This window comes from Colossoma macropomum, unplaced genomic scaffold (genome assembly GCF_904425465.1).
Source record: "Colossoma macropomum unplaced genomic scaffold, Colossoma_macropomum, whole genome shotgun sequence".
In the NCBI taxonomy this organism is placed as follows: Eukaryota; Metazoa; Chordata; class Actinopteri; order Characiformes; family Serrasalmidae; genus Colossoma; species Colossoma macropomum.
This window is the reverse complement of record NW_023494784.1, coordinates 16324008-16344715: the sequence shown is the minus strand read 5'-3', so window position 1 is coordinate 16344715 and position 20708 is coordinate 16324008. Positions and strand designations below refer to the sequence as shown.

At 38.5% G+C, this 20708-nt stretch overlaps 1 protein-coding gene across 1 annotated transcript in view; it reads right to left on the bottom strand.

The window, feature by feature from the left end:
• Positions 1 to 18597, bottom strand: part of nalcn (sodium leak channel, non-selective) — a 161225-nt gene extending 142628 nt beyond the window's left edge. Inside the window, exons 1-6 of the mRNA XM_036579146.1 lie at positions 18507 to 18597; positions 10751 to 10850; positions 9720 to 9860; positions 7359 to 7541; positions 3116 to 3199; positions 2849 to 2988 (exon numbers count right to left, since the gene is read on the bottom strand). Of these exons, the coding sequence (XP_036435039.1) occupies positions 2849 to 2988; positions 3116 to 3199; positions 7359 to 7541; positions 9720 to 9860; positions 10751 to 10777 (575 nt within the window). The 5' untranslated portion in view covers positions 10778 to 10850; positions 18507 to 18597. The remainder of the gene's footprint in view (positions 1 to 2848; positions 2989 to 3115; positions 3200 to 7358; positions 7542 to 9719; positions 9861 to 10750; positions 10851 to 18506) is intronic.
• Positions 18598 to 20708: the final 2111 nt, after the last annotated feature.

Sequence of the window (20708 nt, the reverse complement as noted above, 5' to 3'; positions counted from 1 at the left end):
CAACTAAAGCTCTGTTGGTGCCGTTAAATAGTATTTTAAACTCATCTTCCCACTCCAATTACAGCCCCATTTCCAAAAAAGTTGGGACGCTATGCAAAATGTAAATAAACACAAAATGCAAATGATATGCAAATCATTTAAATCCTATATTTCATTAAAAATAGTAAAGACAACATATCAAATGTTGAAACTGAGAAATTTTATAGTTTTTTTGAAAAATATATGCCCATTGTGAATTTGATGCCAACAACACGTTCCGAAAAAGTTGGGACAGGGGCAACAAAAGGATGGTAAAGCTGTGTAATGCTAAAACACACCTGAAGGTTCATTGGCAACAGGTCAGTAACATGACTGGGTATAAAAAGAGCATCTCAGAGGGGCTGAGTCTTTCAGAAGTAAAGATGGGGAGGAGTTCACCACTAAATAAAGAATAACGTTTCAAATTGTAAAATAGCACAGAACTTTTGCTTTTCATCATTACCACATATAGTATCATTAAAAGATTCAGAGGATCTGGAGACATCTCTGTACAGTTAAACAGTTAAAACTCAAACGCAAAGAAGAAACTGTACATAAACAGGATCCAGGAATGTTGCCACCTTCTCTGGGCCCGAGCTCATTTAAAATGGACTGAGGTGAAGTGGGAAAGTGTCCTGTGGTCCAACAAATCAACATTTGAAATTCTTTTTGAAAATCATGGACGCTGTGTCCTCCGGGCTAGTTACTTAGCTTGTTATCAGTGCACAGTTCAAAAGCCAGTATTCATGATGGTATAGGGGTGCATTAGTGCACATGGTATGGGTGACGTGCACATGGTATGGGTGACGTGCACATCTGTGAAGGCACCATTAATGCTGAACAATATATACATGTTTTGGTAACGTGCTGCCATCCAGACAATGTCTTTTTCAGGGAAGGCCTTATTTATTAATCTTATTTTAGCAAGACAATGTCAAACCACATTCTGCATGTGTTACAGCAGCATTGCTCCATGTTAAAAGTGTCCGGATGCTAAACTGGCCTGCCTGCAGTCCAGACCTGTCACCTCTGAAAACATATAGCACATTATGAAATGAAAAATACGACAAAGGAGACCCCGAACTGTTGAGCTGCTGAAATCCTATATCAAACAAGAATGGGAAAACATTTCACTTTCAAAACTAGAGCAGTTGATCTCCTCAGTTCCCAAACACTTACAGAGTGTTGTTAAAAGAAGAGGTGATGCAGCACAGTGGTAAACTGTCCCAACTTTTTTGGAATGTGTTGTTGGCATCAATATCAAAATGGGCATATATTTTTCAAAAAACAATGAAATTTCTCAGTTTCAACAGTTGATATAATGTCTGTGTAGTATTTTCCTTTAAAATATGATTTACATGATTTGCATATCATTGCATTCTATTTTTATTTACATTCTGCACAGCATCCCAACTTTTTGTAAATGGGGTTGTTCTTCAACATTGGACTGGACTGTGGGTGGTTAATTATTTTGTAATTTAATCATGAGCATGCACCAGCCATTCATTTGTACTGCGAGTGTTTAAAAAAAACAGCCTTTATTTTATCTGTTATGCTAATGCTAATAGCTGTTACAATGACAGTAGCAGGAGAAAATGAGTTCATCTTTGCACTTCTTAACAGCATATGGACCCTATTCCCTCCCCAAAACATTTGACATTATAGTCCCAACCAGAACAGAAATTTACTATTATTGACCATATTTTGGTGCAGTCTGTTCTGTTCGTGTTTATTGTTACTTAAAACAAGCTGCTTCTACCACTGACTGGATGGATTATCCACTCAGAAGTATAGTAACATTCATATTTACAAATTTTATTTGGTCTATACAGTCAAGTTAATGTTAATTTAACGATCTACCACAGCATATTGGCGTTACCATTAAATAAAGTAGCCTTAATTTGAGAATAATTACATCTAAATATGGGAAATGGAGTACAAATTTCTTCCATAGTCCCCATATTTTTTCAAAAATAACTGGACAATTGGCTGCTTAGCTGTTCCATGGATAGGTGTGTTAGATCTAGAGTTGATTACCAGTATGGCATATGCATTTGTAATCTGTTGCTGTTTACTCTCAAGTCCAAAGAGCTGTCACTGCCAGTAAAGCAAGCCATCATTAGGCTGGAAGAATCAAAACAAACCCATCAGAAAAAACCCTTCACAGCAGTGGTGGGATCACCACACTCTCTAGGAGGTAGGTGTATCTGTGTCAAAGTCAACAATGAAGATACTTCACCAGAATAAATACAGAAGGTTTACCATGAGATGTAAATCATTGGTAACCCTCAAAAACAGGAAGAATAGATTAGTTTTCTCCAAAAAAACTATTCATCTTCCGGCACCGCTCGAGGTGGCTGCCTGCTCCAGTCCTCATACCACTTGGTGCAATACCTGCTCTCATGTAAATACAAGAATCTGTCTTATATGCTACGTAAATATGCAAATAGATATCCTTCTATTTCTACTCCCTCATACTTTAATCTAACGTATGTCTAATTTTTTACTTCTGCCTAATTTAGGTCTGTTTTTATTTCCATTTTATTTCTGCCTAATATGTGTAAGTTTATGTGCAATTATATGTTTTGCTACTGTAACACTGCAATTTCCATTTAGGATTATATAGAGTATATAGCCAATACAGAGATCAAAAAAGTGAAGTAATGTGTCTGGTTCTCTTGGTCTTAGATAAAACTCTCAAGAGCTTCAACTGTTAAACAGGCTTTTTAGGAAGATCTGTTAAGTGACTACTGCAATATAGTTAAAACTACTATAGATAAAAGCATGAATTCTTTTCCAAAATTGCTTCTTGCCATGATGAGACACTTACTTCAGAATGTTGGTTATGCGCGTGCGTGGCAGCTCAAATCTGAAATAGATCCGAAAGGCTCGGATCATTATGAGGGCCCTCGGTATCCGCAGCATTCCCCACGGTGACATCTGGTCCACAATCTCAGCTATTTCAAACACCTACAAACAATTCAAATAAAAGCCAGTAAGTAGTATAAATCAGCATGTGACGTGCTTTTTAATTTAAGGAATATCAAAAACTTCCGCAAGGAGAAGTCAATACGAGAAGAACTTCTGATTCTTGTACCTGAAGCACAAGAGAGACCCAGAGAAAGACCACCATGAAGCCATCAAACATGCACCAGCGGTCCTTAACATAAGAGTTATCTCCCTGGAAACAGAGACAAGGCGATAAGAGGTAGATTTTAATGAGAGTCCACAGGTGAGAAGCAGCTGTGCTGCAGGGCTAATGAAAGGCCGGGGCAGCTGGGAACAAAAAAAGCAGCAATATTTAGCCTGTGCAGGTGTCCACCATGGTTTGTGTGCTGGACTACTAAATGACAAGTGAGAAAGATAAAATTCCTTTATAACTTACTTTAAAAATGGACAAAAGACATGGCTATAGTAGCGGGCAATAAACTGGTACATCCGGTATACCAACTGAAATTCTTCATCTGTTATGAATTTTCTGATAATTGTTATACCAGTATAATAAGCACAGATAATGCTGCATATATATTACAGATGTTTCAGTCACATTTCATATGAAAACTGCAACAGACCCTTGTATCTGAAGTAGTCCACTTTGTTTTAAAGGTAGCGGACGCACAGGAATGGCCAGTCTTTCACAGTTGGCTTTAGCCTAAGATTTACACCTGACATGCTTTAGTTTCCTCCTGAACCACCTGATAAGCACCCTAACTTGGCCTGCTGCATCAGGCAAGTCGGGGTCTTGTGTGTGAAACAAGCCGTTGACCAGCTGGTACCTAAGTATGAATGACTGTATTATTTCCCAAATATACTGGGCGCACATATGAGGGAAATGACTTGTGAAATTCAATGAAGATGAATTTGGTTTCTTTTTTGAATTTCCTGTTCCATCTTAAATGGTGCAGCTTGCAAAGGTGCCAGAATGTAACTGCTGCTCCTTTTAAGGTGGAATGTAAAATTCAAAGGCTAACAAACAAGATTACGTAAGATAACATCACAATCAAATTTCAAATTACAAACTCAAAACATGTTAATTCAAGAATAAAAAAATCGTAAGTGTGAACACTTTCTTAAAATATGAAAACACACTTTCACTCTATAACCCGGAGTATTGTTACAGTTACACTCATAGTGTAAGTCTTTTCTCTATTTTTTGTCTTAGGGTGCATACACCCAGTGTACTTTCTTTAGTGCGGACCAATCAAACTTCTTCTTTAGTACGGTCTGTTTTGAAGGGTGTCAACAGTCCACCCATACTCAAGTGTAACAAACAACTGAACAGCCAAACATCAAAGTTCTTGATCCGCCTCCAAGTGAGCCCTGGGTCAGTCTGCAGCTGGTGGGAACGCATTTTTATGATGGTCCAAACCAGTTATGTGTCTCTATTTTCCTGCAAAACAATGGGTATTATCCATTTTATCAAGAATAGATCTGAGGGATAAAACTGATGAATATATTTGAAGGATTTTATGCTAATGATATGCTAGAGAAAGTTAAAAAAAAAAAAGATCATTTTATGGCACTCAGGGAGACAAACATCAAAGCAACAGCTCTTGTATCACTGTCAAATTCCTGACCAATCAAAGAACACAATACCCACGTGGATTACTTAGCCATTGCAATGTGTATAACAATCCAAATGGAAAAGATATGGTGTCACAAAAACCCAAACTCTGGTGAAGCCATTAGCAAACTAGCTGTGACAACAGCCGTAAAGTCATACTCATTACCGTCAACCCCAGTATTCAATTATTTGGATATTTCAGAAATAAAACGTAAGTAGTCCAAAAAATACTAAGAATAAGAAATACTCTAATCTAGTCCTGTAAACAGTGTCCAAATACCAGTGGGAAACCCTCAGGGCCTTCTAGGTCTTCAGAGAAGGCCTAATGATTTCTTTGATACTTCTTTTAATATAATCATCATGATTGCTGTTTTTGAACTCCACAAGTACTCTAGCACTACTCTTATTTCACTATTAATTCACTATTAAGAAAACAAAAGAGTTATATTCTTGGAACTGCCAATAGGAAAATTATCTAATCAGGATTTTTTTTCTCCATGGCATGTAGAACCGAGCCAAGCTAGCTCTCCCACTGGTTTTGACTTGATGAGCTGGACTAAAAACATGAAAACGTGACAGAGGAATCAACCAACCATATTTTGATTTACAATGGGTGGGACAGCTTTGGGGCGAAAAACCGGCACTGACTGCAAATATGTATGGTAACCTCACCAATGTGTTCAGTCAGTAGTTAGACAAGGAAAACTGCTGCGGCAGCTCCACGCAATATATGCTAATATGTCTGACACAAGTTACAAATGTCTGTGTTTAACCTAGAATAACCAAAAAAATGTTGTCACTAGTAGCTTAGTACTAACATACTACTAGATTCCTACAGGGGTGCTGGAAGAAATCTGCATTATCGCAGAGTTGTTTCTTCATCTTGTTTTTGACTATGTTTATGGCCCAAACTGAAGGTCTTGCTCCAATACTCATGGTTCACCACTGCTAAATATGATTATCATCTGATGTGGATGAATTTTTTGCTATATATAAATTGATGCACAATCCAGTGTGACGCAGTGTGACACAAAAATAGACTAATAGTTTAACTGTAGTACAATCATTCACTAGCGTGGCTTTAATTAAATTAAACCAAAGTAACTGCAAGGTTTTTTTACACAGAGCTTCAAGCAGGTAGGACACAGGATCATGACATCACTAATGCAGTATGTACGGGTTTGTTTGCTTGCGCGAAGCCTGTGGTCATGCTTCACTGGCTTTTTATCTGATAGAGCAGCAGACACCTCAGTGGCTGAGTGTTTGCCCCCTGGAGACTCTGCCAAACAAGCTCTTGAAAATGTAAAGCCTTTATCATGGCTCTGAAATAAACTAGATCTAAATCTGGATGCTCTAAAAGCGCTACATCAAATGGAAAGATAACAAATCAAAACACATACTCATTTTAATGGAGCTGCCTTCATAACCTTAATAAGCGATATCAAAAGCCTTTAATTAGAGCTAGCCCAGACAGCATTTTACATTCTTTAAATAGTCGTTGGAATTTCTGCGATTTTAGCCCTTTCATTCAAATACAGCTTTTATAAGCCACCTCTATAGCATGTATAGGTCATGTACCTAGATGCTATGGATGTAACAAATTAGATCATTTATTTGTCACCATCACTGTTTTAGTTTTGGTTTAGGGTTATTAGTCATTTTGAGTTGCTGTATTTGGCTAGTTCACCTTTTTTTTGTCACAGAAAGCAGCAGTTTAGTCTTAGTCAAGCTACACAGAGTGGACCAGAGGACTGAAAAGCTTTGGGTGCTACAGGCTGTCTGACCATGAGGAGGATCACCAGCTTGGCAGGCACCCCGATTGCTGCAGTCAGTCCTGGACCTGGCACCAAGCTCAGAGGACACCAGAGCCACCAAATACTCATACAATCATTTCTTATCATCCAATAATTTAAAGTGATCCCACACACACTTTCTGAGGCATGTTTCGTCTTTTAGCTTCAATAGCCAAGAGGGAAGCGGTGCCATTTGTTGCACACTGAGGCGAGGTGGTATGACGTGGATGTCTGGCCTAAATTTCTATAACAGGTAGAAGTGACAAGTGAATAACAAGTGAATAACATAGTCTTTTATTTTTAAGACTATCCATATGATAACAATTACTTTGCCTATTATAAAGTTTTAGAATACTAAAGAATTGGGTGCCAAACGAAAACTCAAATATTTTGGCCTAGATATTATTTTACAGGTCATAAAAAAAAAAAGTCACTTTCACCCCAACTAATTTAAACTACTATAACTTTGGTACAAAATCAAACCAATGAAAGAATATCCAAATCACTGAGACACAAAACACCCAAATCTGTGTATAGCCCATGCAAACTACACTGCCAAACTACAAGTGCCATCTGGCATGATTGAGGAACACATAAACTAGCAAGATTCAGAGTCAGTGAAGATGAGCACCCGTCCAACAGTGACTCGTCAAATTAAATAATGTTTCAGCTGATAAACTATGTGTAAAATGAAAGGTCGTGTATTGTTGCTACTAAAGACAGACCTCTGATTGAGGCTGGACTAATCACTCTGAACTCGGACAAATTCAGGGAACACAAAAAGACAAGCATTAAGTGATTCACTGCTCAATGTCTCTCTGTGTGCTTGTTATCCTTCAATTGCCAATTAAGCTGTCCACACTTTACTCAGCAGTAATTAAGGGCTTTTCATCAACCAGCTGCCCATTTACTGGCTTGCATGGAACTCTGAGCTGTTTTTTTCTTCCATTAACAATCGCGACACCACCAGCTAGGTTTGTTACCTTGATGATGCCCCTGATGTGCATCTTGGCAATCATCTCGGCCGTATAGAGGAACATGAGCAATGTATCCAGGGTGAAGGTGACATACTGCAGGGGTGGGTAGTGCTCGAACGTCTTGGGCGTGTTCATACACACTGAGATGACGCTGATTATGGCACAGGCCCGCAACAGAGAGTGCACCCACTGCAGAGAGAGAACAGAGTGTTGCTCTAAAATCACATACTTTAAAGTAAACATTAAATAGTAGGGCTGCACGATATTGACATAAAATGTGATGTTCGGTAAACCTGACGGATATCACAATGACAATACGAGAAGCGCTAAATTACTATTAAAATAACGTGTCTCTGGCTGGATGTAACGCAGGTGCAAGGTTTTTTTTGGGATGTGTAAACAGAAATCTAACTAACCTCTCTTTAAACCTCTCTTTAAACAAATATCAAAATATAAAATTACAAAGGTACCGTTTAACTATTATCCAAAATAAAAACAAATGAAATACTAATAAATACTAACTACTTACATCAGAACTGCAAGCACATTTTTTATGCACTGAAGGACTGAGAAACAAGCATTACCTCAACAGCTTTTTCTAAAACCAAATTATATATATTTATATAATTTATATATACATATTTCTAGTAAGTATGTGTGTATATATATATATATATATATATATATATATATATACACACATATCTTCATATTATATACATATTTTTGGTTTAGTTTTAGTTGAAAAAACCTCTCTGGCTTTTGGTTGAGTGTAGCGAGTCACCATGTTCGTGGTTGGTCAGGGTCTCTTATTTGAAAGGCTCTGGGGGGTTTAAGGTAGCAAGCTTCAGCAGCCCAGCTGGATAGGAGAAAGACAGTGGAGCCTGAGCTAGCCCATGTGCTTTGTTTATCACAGAAATTCGCAATACCGATAAAAATATAATTTATCGTGCAGTCCAAGTAAACAGCAATCAAAATGTATCCCTTTACTTTGTTAGCTCATGTGCTTTCTTACATTAAGCATAACTGCATCTCAAACTCAAAGACAAAAATCTTGTTTTTGATCTTCTATCAAAATAAAACATTTTCCCCCCTTCTCTAAAGCGTCTCATACTTTTTCACGATGTCACCATGCACCACCATGCACAGCAGGGAAAATTATTATTAACCACCTTCCACACCCATCTTCCCACCCATCATACCACTCTGCTAAATTAGAGACTCTTCCTGATACCACATTTAATTTAGAAAGACATCATTGAAGGAAAATGCATTAAAATGTCCAATTTGTGGGGCTGTAAAGTACCAGAGATATGCACACAGTTTATGATTTAAAACATTTATCATAAAGATAAGTATTAATGGACTAACAAAAAACTTTGCCCATCATTTGTATTTTGTATAAGACGCCTTGTGCTCAGACCCCAATGATTGCTGTTTGGGATGTAGTTTGTAGATTGCTGTTTAGCTCTCACGCTGGTTACGTCAGTCCACAGAAATCTACAGCAGGTCTGTGCAGGACCAATTTTTTCGTCAACAGATTTCATGCAGCTCCCACATCTTCATTATTTTGCTGTTAGAAATAATTTATATAGGTTAATTACCAATTGATTGTTTTCATTTTATTTTGGCTATTCATTCATTTGCTTGATTCATCCACACGTATTACTCCCACCCACACTGGGCTGGTTAACTGCCCACTCCCCCGAAGGACACTAACAATTAGCCCCACGTCGCAAGATATTGTGGTGGGAATACAGACCTCTAATTAACAGGTTCTACATATATTTCATATGCAAACAAAAAAGCAGCTGATTGTTTTGGCTGCTAACATTGATAATTACGTTATCCTTTTTTCGCCCACCATTTGAAAGCTATTGGAGAAAGAAATCTGACATGTGAAACTGAAATCAACTTCACTGCTCACCAAACATGACTCTCTTTTCAAGCCTCAGTAATGCTCTAAGTTCTAATTGGCCTGTTCTCAATGTTACCGTCGTAGTTGACCATGAGATCCCTTTACCATCTGAGTTTGCACCAGTTAGCTCAAGTGTTAGTGCTAATGTCAGCTCTAATCCCGTAATGTCTACTGCTTTATCCGGCTGTTTTATGACATTGGCAGAATATTTTATTATTAATAATAATAATAATAATAATAATAATACAGATGTACTCCCCTGTGTGCTACCAAATTTTCCTTTGAGCAACTGCATTTTTTTCCAGTGCTACCAGCTAAAAAGTATATAGCCCTGATATGTCAATGAGACACCAGCCATTAGCGATTATCAGGCACAGTCTATTTGCATGCTGCCAGTTCTAGTGTTGGAAATGCCAGATATATGGCACAGGCACATCTGAATGACTCACTGGTTTGTTGATCCAGAGGATGTCAGCACTGTCGGTAAGCGTCTCATCAGGCCCAAAATCAGTCATAGGCTGCGCCTCAACGCGTGAGCTCTGCTTCCTCTTCAGCATGCTGGGACTAGCCGTGCTATAAAGGGAGTGAATCTGAAAGAAAACAGCCACACACAGTACCAAAACTGACTCGAACAGCAGTTAGCACCAAGCTACAATATTGCTAGCCATTCAGACTAGATGCTAATCTCATTATGAACAGCACTAGCTGCTGTACATATGTACATATTATAAGATGCTAATCTGTGTACTATTCAGTCTGTCTACAAATCTGACTACAAAAGCACGTTCAGAAAATCCAGTGTGAAAAATGTAGCTGAAAGCTCAATGACACTAGCAGATCTACAACCATAGATAAGTACGCTAATACCACAAATGATCCCACACCTAAAAGGAAGAGTCTGATACAGGTATGCCTACACTGACATGCAAACAGAATGTAGAAAGCTCAAATTTAAGAGATCTCTCCACTGCAGCTGTGCATTACAACATAAGAACATGGCTCTGCACCAGACAGTATGTGTTGTATTGCTGCATGGCCAATGTGGAACACAATCAAGCACATGGAGAACACGGAACACTGTTCACTTCACACAAATATACTGTCTTACCTGCTGCAAAGATCATGCTTGATCTTCACCAATATAAACACCTACAGCCAATCAATATCGAGGTTGCATAATACTTTAAAGTAAGGGCCATTCTCACAGAGAACAATAATATACATGGATATCACACACTAACTAAAACAAAGCGCACATACCAACGGGAAAAGTAAAGCTGAAATTGCTCCAGCACTGCACATAACATGCGATCAGGCATACCCTGTAAATAACACACAACAGTTAGTCAACATGGCATATATGGTGTACCAACGTGTACAGTACGATTATATCGACATAGAATGTCCACCACATCAGACAAGGCATATACGCGACATGAGGTGTTCTGGACAGATGGGATCGCTGGGGCAAGTGACTCACGGTCAGGCTCCTCATTGGTGCATTCATCCCCAGGACAGAGAGGGGTGGAAATCAGCGTGAAAGATTATTGACCAGTAGAGTCAGGACTTCTCCTGATAAGCTATAGGAAAAAGCATAGCAATAAAGAGATACATTTGGTATGTTTATTTATTAAATACTCTACAGATCAAATGTATTACTATAGACATTTAATATATAGTGCTGCTTGAAAGCCTGTGAACCCTTTAGCATCATGTGCATTTCTATATCCATTTGACCAAAAATATGATCAGATCTTCATCTAAGTCTTAACAATAAACAAAGAGAACGTACCAAAACAAATAACACAAACTTATACAGTGTGTGATCCAACATTATACGTTTTGGTTAGAAAAATATGTGAACCTCTAGAATTATCAGACTGGTTTAGGTGATAATGAGGGTCAGGTGGTTCAATCAATTGAATGACTATAGGGTTAGAGTGCAGCTGACCCTACCCTATTTAAACACCATCAACCTGAGTCATCAGCACACACTTTTCTTAGTACATTTGTCAGTGATGTGAAGTTTATGTAGCAAAGCCCAACAACATAAGAGTTAAAGCAGTTCTATAAGGAGGAATGGGCCAATACTCCTTCAGATCAATGTGGAGGGCCGATGAACAGTTACAGGAACCATTTGACTGAAGTCACTGCTGCTCAAGAGGGTCACCCCATTGACTTAAATGAAGATCTGATTATATTTTAGGTCACATTTGTGTAGAAATTCACATAATGCTAAATAGCTTACAAACTTTCAAGCAGCACTGTATTTACTAAGTCATGAGTAGGGGAGCGCAGGACACAACCTAAGACAGGGTAAAATGTATACCAGATTTTTTTAAGCAGTTAAACAGGTTCAAGCACATAACGCCTCACTATCAGACAAAATTTTGATATTCAGTTAACTGTAAAGCTCACTGCACACTAGACACTGTAACCACACTGTGTGACAGTGTGCTGAACACAACATGCTTCTATATTATTCAATGTAGCCCAGTGATCACAAACCCTGATGCTAGAGCTCTACATGGCTGTGGAATCTAGTTTCAACCACAATCTGCCACACCTGCTGTAGCTAATTAAGTTCTTCAGTTCTTGATTTGTTCGATCAGATGCATTAGTGAAGTAAACTCTATAAACTCCAGGAAGAGGGCTGATGACCACAGACACATGTGTGGCACTTGTGACACATGCCACAAGTGTAGAAATACACTTTAGATGTATATTTTGTAGGGGTGCAACGATTATTCGACTTAGTCGACTAAAATCAACGACCAAATTAGTTGGCAACTAGTTTAGTAGTTGATTAGTTGGTGATGTCACTACGCATCTTTTTTGCTGGAGCGTCTGAAGAGGAAACTCATCGGTCCACTGAATGAAAAAGATTCTCGGTAAGATACGCCACGTCCCAAACCGCATATTAGCACACTAAATAGTGTGTAAAAATAGCGCAAATACCATTAGAAGTGCACTCATCAGTGTAGTATGTGAAGTGCAGAAGTGTGTGGTTTGGGACGCGGTGATAGGTGTGCTAGTGAGCTAGTTTGCTAATGTTAATGTTAAATTCCGTCCTACTTCATGTTATGAACTGTAATATTTTCTACTTCGAATTGCATGTTCTCTTGAAGCGTTAATGGAGTTGGAAAAAAAAAAAATGCAAGTAACTATTATTCACAGCGACGCTGTTCACGTTCCAGATAACGTTTACAGTTTTACATTGCATCATTGTCTTCATGTTGAGGTCGCCGGTGCGTTCAAATTCAGCGAACATAGGAGAGCGTTTACAAACAGTTTTCTGTTCTCCGCGAATGTTTGCCACCACTTGCTAGCAGTTTAAGGAGGTAGCTCTACACGAACATATATAGGGCAGCTGGACGAAGGGTTAATGCTGAAATTAAATGTTTCAAAATCGTTCAAATTTAACTGTTCAAACAGAACAAGTTTGCCACAGACGTTCGCCACTATCCCATCCGCTCCGTCAGAGCGTACTGCACTGTTTACATTTAGTTTTAAATTTAGACTGATTTGTTTATTTACTTGATTAAAGAAAACTAAATCAGTTTTTGTTATATTTTATTGCTGCTACTTTGCACAACCTTGGTTTTCAATTTTGACAGGAAAAAGATATTGGAGTTTTATTTATCTTTTGTATTAGCAGTAATAACAACAGTGAATTTTTTAAGAATTTACTCATTTTTACTGTCTTCATTGTTAATTAGCAAATGCATAAAACAACCTCTAGCGAAATTTAAAAGCTAATAGCTACATAAGAGTCATTTGGTAACGTAATGATTTATAATCCGAATAATCAATTATTTGTTTCAGTATTCGATAGATTATTCGACTATCAAATTAGTCGTTTGTTGCAGCCCTAATATTTTGACACATGCCCCACATGCAGGGGTGTAATGGTACATGTTTTCGTCCTGAACAGTCACGGTACGGATGTTATGGTTTGGTGCATGTAGTCGTACAGAGAATACATGAAGAAAACTCCTCAGCAACAGGTATGTTTGAGAATTGATAAAAATAATGCGGAACCAAATTTCACAAGTGCGAGTTCCACCCGGAAAGAGAGATTGTTGGTAAAAAATAAAATAACCCCCTTTTTGCAGTGAAATAAAGCTCTGCTGATCGTTCTTAACACAGTTTTAACAACAAACAGTCCAAAACGCTGGAGTGAATGTACAACTACTAATTCACCCTTTAACCCTGAAGATTGGTGTGCTAACAAAAAGGCATAATTTAGAGATGAATTGACAGGGTTTTTTGGATTTATAATCACTCCAGCTGGTTTTATAAAATGTTTACTCTGCAAGGAGAAACAGCCAAACACTAAAAAGTCGCGAAGCTGAAGTCAGTTTCTCGTTCGAATTGTCCCGTTCCACCTTAAATGGTGCAGCGGTTACATTCTGGTGCCTCAGGCGGCACCTTTTAAGGTGGAACAGGAAAATTCGAACAAAAAGCTGGTGAATGACTTCAGCTTTGAAAAGAAAGTCGCACTTTGAGAGACATTTTACAAGAAACTATTCTACTTTTAAGCAAAAGTTTCCTGCCAGAGATCCAAGAAAAGCAGCTATAGCTGAGCTAAAGCTTAAAGCAGAGCAAATTAAGTATGCGTTTTTGTTTATATTATAATTTTTTAGCCTATACTAGGACATTAGCACATACTGAGACATATTTACAGTCAAGATGGTAAAATGGACATAAAATGTTGTGGCTCCCAAAGTGGTTTGATTTTTGGTGAAAGGACAAAATGGCTCTTCTCAATATTTATGCTGCAACCCCTGCCCTAGCCTGTTGAGCCCTATGCACAGTCCAAGATAACTGCTGATACTATAAAGCTCATAGAAATATCAAGTTCAGCTTGGTCATTTCAACTGTTGCCAAATTAACCTGAATGTCATTTTGTAACAGCCAGTCTGTAAAGCACTTTGCAGCCCATTTTGTTTGCTGAACTGTATTCTGTTTGTTTCTAACCAACTCCAGCGTGTTCAGTTGTTCTGACATCAGTGCAGTCGACCTAACAGTTTTCATTGTAATTGCAGATTCGGAATCTGATATGTGTCAGCAGTCACATTCTCCTTCAGCAGAGTCTGGCCAAATGGGCTGCAGGTCATATGATATCTTAAAGTCATCCATTTTATCAATGTCTCATTTAATATAAGCACAAATACAAAACAATTAGGGTTTGTGTGCATAAAGCTTGTCGTTACTCAGCAACGCGTCACTCGTTACTTGGGAATGCGTCAGTGAAGTGATGCAGTTTTGGGTTGAAAAAGCTGTGCTGTTAACACAAATATCAGCACGGTTAGACCATTTCTCAATCAATTAGACTGTACGGTCAGGACTAACTGTTTTACGTACAATGCAGTATTCTTGCTATAATGCACAGGCAAATAAACAGACCAACAAATTAGTTTTAACAGAAATCCCCTTATGCCTCTCTTTGTAGGTTAACAGGGAGAACCCACATGTGCCCTCCCCTCCGCCTCCTCAGCAACACATAAAGACTCTACAAACATATTTAATCACTGCAGAAACAGTAAAATGTTTGTGTAGCTATACATAACATAGTCAGAAGGCTAGCAACAGTCACAGCACCAAGCCAGGTCGTACAGTTTAACAGCTATGCTCAAACGGATTTCGTATGGTTTTTTAAACAATAAACTGCCAATAAAGACTTCTGCAGCTTGTATTAAGGGAAAGCAGAAACCACTGTTGTTCCATGACGAATGTGTGTCGCATCCGGTGTGAAATAACAAGTGTCACAAAGTGAGTCAGGCATACCACGTGCACTGCATCACTTCTGGCAATGTACAATGTACAATGTAACATTGTAGCATTTTGAAGAATATAACTCACATCAGGGGCTAGTCAGGTTAAAGTACAGCTTTCCCTTGCCAGGGTTAGTTTTAACACTGTATTATAACATTTTAAGTAAAAACATTTATACATTTAGGTCAGAAAGTGTGCTTGGTTCAAAGAAGACACCACTGTACTGAATTAACAGTGTTTGCACCTACTTCCCAGACTTTTCTAGGAAAACAGGTACAACTGGCCCCTCTAGTCTGTAACCACTGGCCCCGGCTATGACACGTAAAGCCAGATACAATAACTTTTCGAACTGCACTTGGAAGAGAACGCTAAACGGCAATTCTGTTACATCAGCTACCAGATGCCTGCGCTGGGTAGCATCATGCTGAGTGATGGGTCGGAGAAGGATCAAACTCGCATTCTTCCAACAATGAGGCAACACTGAGATAGTTGCATATGACGGCATTTTAGAGCCACTGTTAAGAAAACTAAAAATAGTAGACTTGAAGAAAAAAAGTCGTAATATTTTGAGGAAAAAGTCGGTATGATGTTTTGAGAATGAAGTCGTACTGTTTTGAGAAAAAAGTTTTTGCAGTCGCCAGTACAGCAACCATGACCCCAAAGCGTTATGGCAGCCCCCTTACACTTAGCCCACCTTATCCTCGAAATATTATGACTTTTTTCTCAAAGTCTACTATTTTTATTTTTATTAACAGTGGCCCTAAAACACCGTTGTACCACTCTGAAGCTTGCAAATGTTTTTGGGTGAAAACCAAAAAGGTATTAGGTTGTGCCTTGTACTCCCCTACATACCCACAAGTATTCTAGTCACATAATTCAGAAACTTAAACCTGCTCTGTATGAGATTTAAAACAGCATTCCATGTATTTGTGCTCTCAACCCAAAACAGAACTGGCAAATAACTATGATGTCTTTAATTCTGCATGATTTGTGTGCCTCAGTAACTGTTTGTACATCTGTCACATGTTTACATTTATGTTTTTTATATAACGTATTCCTGACCCATAAACATCTCATGCAAAAATAAACACATTCTGATTATGCAAAACAAGTACAGCATATGATGGAAGTGTCTCTATAAACCTGTAAATGGAAAGCATGCAAACACATTATTGCAGTTAGAACACTCAGTTCTTTACACATACAAATCCACAAGATGTCGTGGAAGTTAAACCATAAATTCCATATGCTCAAAGAATTAAGCTGTACCAACTGTTAACAATGCATGCCAGTGCACTTGAGGTCAGTCAAATGTCTTCTACTTTGTGCTGGCGAATTTCACATGAAAACTAATAATTCAGGCACAATTTCAAAAGCTAATCAAGACTTTGCTTTATCTTAGGCCACCTTTCTACCAACTTAAACTAACCTACTAAAAAAAAAAAGCTCTATATTGTCAAAAGCAATCCGCAAAATAGGCCTTAATTGCTACACTTAGCATATGTTGGTGGAGATTTGAGGACGAGTGAAAACAAAATTACAGGGTGTACGTGCTATAATGTGGGAGTAAGTTGTAGAGAACTGCAATTAGTTTCACTTCTTGAGAAAGGACCTTTTCACAAGAGGCAGGATGCAATCACTGGGCATATTAATGATGGCTGTGGGTATCCACTGCTTTCTCAAACTAGCATGGAACTGTTTTAAATATGTATAAAGTGACATCCAGAATTATTTGCATGCATGGTAAAAAATTATGTTGATGTTACACTCAGAAATTATCAAAAAAAAAACTTTCAATCAAAACACAACAAAAAACATCTTTATCCTAATGAAATTACCGATATTATTGTCAAATAAATTTGTAAACAAAAAAGGTACTGTGGAAAAAAGCAAACTGTCTTTTTTTTCCCACCGAGTCTTTAAAAACTCTTAACTTCCTATTTTGCACTGGGGTTTAAATTTAGGGAATGCCCAATATACTATCTATACTAATATAGTAATATACTCATCTGAGAACATACAAATGAAAGGTTCAGAATTTGTGCAATAGCTATACAATACAAAGTGGAACATATATCCTCTGCTAGTATAAGGAACATGAGAATTTGATGAACCATTACATATTATATAGAATCTGAAAATGAACCTATACATGTTTTTTGAGATTTATATGTAATGTTGATAATGGTAAAAGCAGTGGTTGATCTGAAAAAATCATTTTTCTTTGGGGACCAATTTGCCTTACAACTAGGTGCATGTACTCTCCACTATGACGAGATTTGAAAAAATATGTTTTAACCCTAAAGCTTATTTCAAAATCATCAAAAAACAATGCCTCAGGCATTCAACAATTTAATTTAACAGGTTTCATTGATGCATCTTGAGGACATCTGGTTTCTATCCCCACCGCTGTGAACTATTCTGGCTCGCTTAGTTTCTCTAGAATGGAGCTTTTCACATCAAATCACTCTGAATGACTTTGTTTACATCTTAATGACATAATTATGCAGATATTTTGAAAAATATAATTCCCCCTCTCAACAATTCTGGAAGCTGAATACGCCTTGAGGTCATCAAGCCTTTAAGGCTATAAAAAGGCCCCACCTCCGCGCCAATAATGCAAAAGGCTTGTAGAAGATGGCCCATTGCTAGTCCAGTGTTTCCCAATCCTGGTCCTAGAGGCACACTACGCTGCACGTTTTAGTGCTTTTCTTTCTTTAGCACCCACTTCTACTCCGTAAAGGGCTGTTAATGATCTGATTAGTTGGATCAGGTGTGTTGGGAAACACTCAGCTAGGCTACTCTAATGAAAAGGCCTGATGAAAAAGACTTCGATTGACGACGAAATTGAAAACAGCTGTCAACCTAACACGCTCAAAAATGACATTTTTATCCCAAATCAAGTGCTGTAGATTACCACCACAATATAGATGTGTTCATAAGAAACAGCGAGAGACAAGTGCGTAACATGTAACGTTATATCACACGTTCTAAATAATGTCTAGCGTACATATAACACAAGTTAATGACATCAAATCTAACAGCGGAGACGTGTACGGGCAGAGAAAATCCTCTCTCTGCACTGAGCCTCATCTGCCTCAGCACGGTTACTATGGTAACAGATGAGAACAGGGCTGAAACAGGCTCGGGGTGGAAAAAAAATAAGACGTGAAATGTCAAAAAAGATAATACAAAAAATATATACCCATTTTGAAATAGGCAGTCCTTATATACCGCACAGAAGAGTGCGACACGCGTGACAAACGCCTATTATACTGCCCTATTAACGTTTTTTGGACAATGGCCTAGTCTGTGTAGCTAATGCTAAGCCACTTCCTGCTAACCTAGATATGTAAACAGCCGAATGAAACCAGTCTACACGTCCTTTTTGGAGAGCAAAATGGCTAATTCGCGCCTCGACACGGCTAAACAGCAGCTAATAATGTCGGATGACTTACTTGTTGGTGTTTTTTGTGGCCGTCAGCGCGCCGCTGAGTCCATGTTCTCCGTGCACGCCGGTTTGATGGAGCTCCGGTTAGAGCAGCAGCGGGGCTACTGCAGCAGCGGGCACGCGCCTGTGTCCTCAGCAACACGAACACACAGGCCCCAAAGTCCGAATACAGCACACAGCGGAGGACGAGCTGCTCCGAAAACGACTTATACGTCTGAAGGATTTAGGAAAAGCGTCAGTATAGGTTTTATAACACTAGCCCGAACCTGTTCTAAGATATAAAATAAGATAAAGTATTTCTCCGTATGAATAAAGTAATAATATGTTCATTTATCTAGGTATTTTTCCTCATTGAACTACATTGTTAATACGTTCATGTATATGAAACATGTTGAGTGATATGAGTGTCTCCAGCGTACACGACTTGCTCGTTTATGAAAAAAATGCATGACTTCCTTGAATTGTAATGAAAATATTGTAAAAAGTTATAGCATATACAGTACGTTAATGAATTTTAAACCATTATACAGCATAAATTGTGCCCTGCTAATGTGAGACATAGGTAGGTTTACCATCATGATAATAATAAAGAAGAGTGGCTGAATGTAAAAATGATAAATCATTTTACAACGTTTTGGTGTAGGTGTGTCACACATTTAGGGAAACAGCAAAGCACGATACACACACACACACACACACACACACACACACAGTGTGTGTGTGTGTGTGTGTGTGTGTGTGTGTGTGTGTGTGTGTGTGTGGTCAGGACCCCCATGGACCCTCACAGAGAAGGTACTGTTTGGGTGGTGGATCATTCTCAGCAATGCAGTAACACTAACGTGGTGGTGGAGTGTTAGCGTGTGTTGTGCTGGTACGAGTGGATCAGACACAGCAGTGCTGCTGGAGTTTTTAAACACTGTGTCTACTCACTGTCCACTCTATTAGACACTCCTACCTTGCCAGTCCACCCTGTAGATGTAAACAGGATGATGTTGGCTGGATATTTTTGGTTGGTGAACTATTCTCAGTCCAGCAGTGACACTAAGGTGTTTAAAAACTCCAGCAGCACTGCTGTGTCTGATCCACTCAGACCAGCGCAACACACACTAACACACCACCACCACGACAGTGTTACTGCAGTGCTCAGAGTGATCCGCCACCCAAATAATACCTGCTCTGTGAGGGTCCATGGGGGTCGTGATCACTGAAGAACAGGGTAAAAAGGGGGCTAACAAAGTATACAGAGAAACAGATGGACTACAGTCTGTAATTGTAGAACTACAAAGTGCGCTATATAGTAAGTGGAGCTGATAAAATGGACAATGAGCGTAGATACAAGGAGGTGGTCATAATGTTATGCCTGATCGGTGTATATACATATAGAGAGACAGAAACCCTGAGTCCTGTGTTGAGATCTGGCCACTGCGAAGGCCATAGCATATGATATACATCATTTTCATACTCATCAAACCATTCCGTGACCCCTCATTTCCTGCATTTGGCCGCACTGTCATACTGCATGAGACTGCTCCCACCAAGATAGCAATATTTTATCATAGAATAAGGGTGATTAGTCACTTCATATCGCCAACCACAGTATAACAAACCTACCAGACCCCCTCACTTTAGGGGTCAATCACTGAGGCCCGTACTGTTCTTTTGGAGTATGCCACACATGCACTCCCCACCTATGGAGAATATGATGAAGGATGATTCTCAAATATGCATTCGTTTTTGTAATGAGAGGTTTATGCACTGCAGTCCTACTATAATATACCTGTCATTGCCCCCACAAATACATCGCACCCCTAGCAAACATGAGAAAAATGGGTTATAAAGTCTTCTTTAAAGATTCTTTTTTGCTTATCCTTTTCATTTTTCATTCAAAATATTAATACAAATCTAACCTTTATCAGAAGTACAATGATTGAAGATAAAAGCTAAATATTATCATGAAAGATATTTTTCTCAAATCTACACACTTGAAAAATGGTTCTTCAAGGGTTCTTTACTAAAGAAAATTATTCTATATAGAACCTTGAGCACTCAGAGAACCCTTTGCATGATCACAGGGTTCTCTACATCATGAAATGGTTCTTCAGATTGATGGAGAATGTGCTGAAGATGGTTCTATATAGAACCTTTTTGAAAATGGTCTTTAGCACATTCATGTACATTTTCCATTAATCTGAAGAACACTTTCATGATG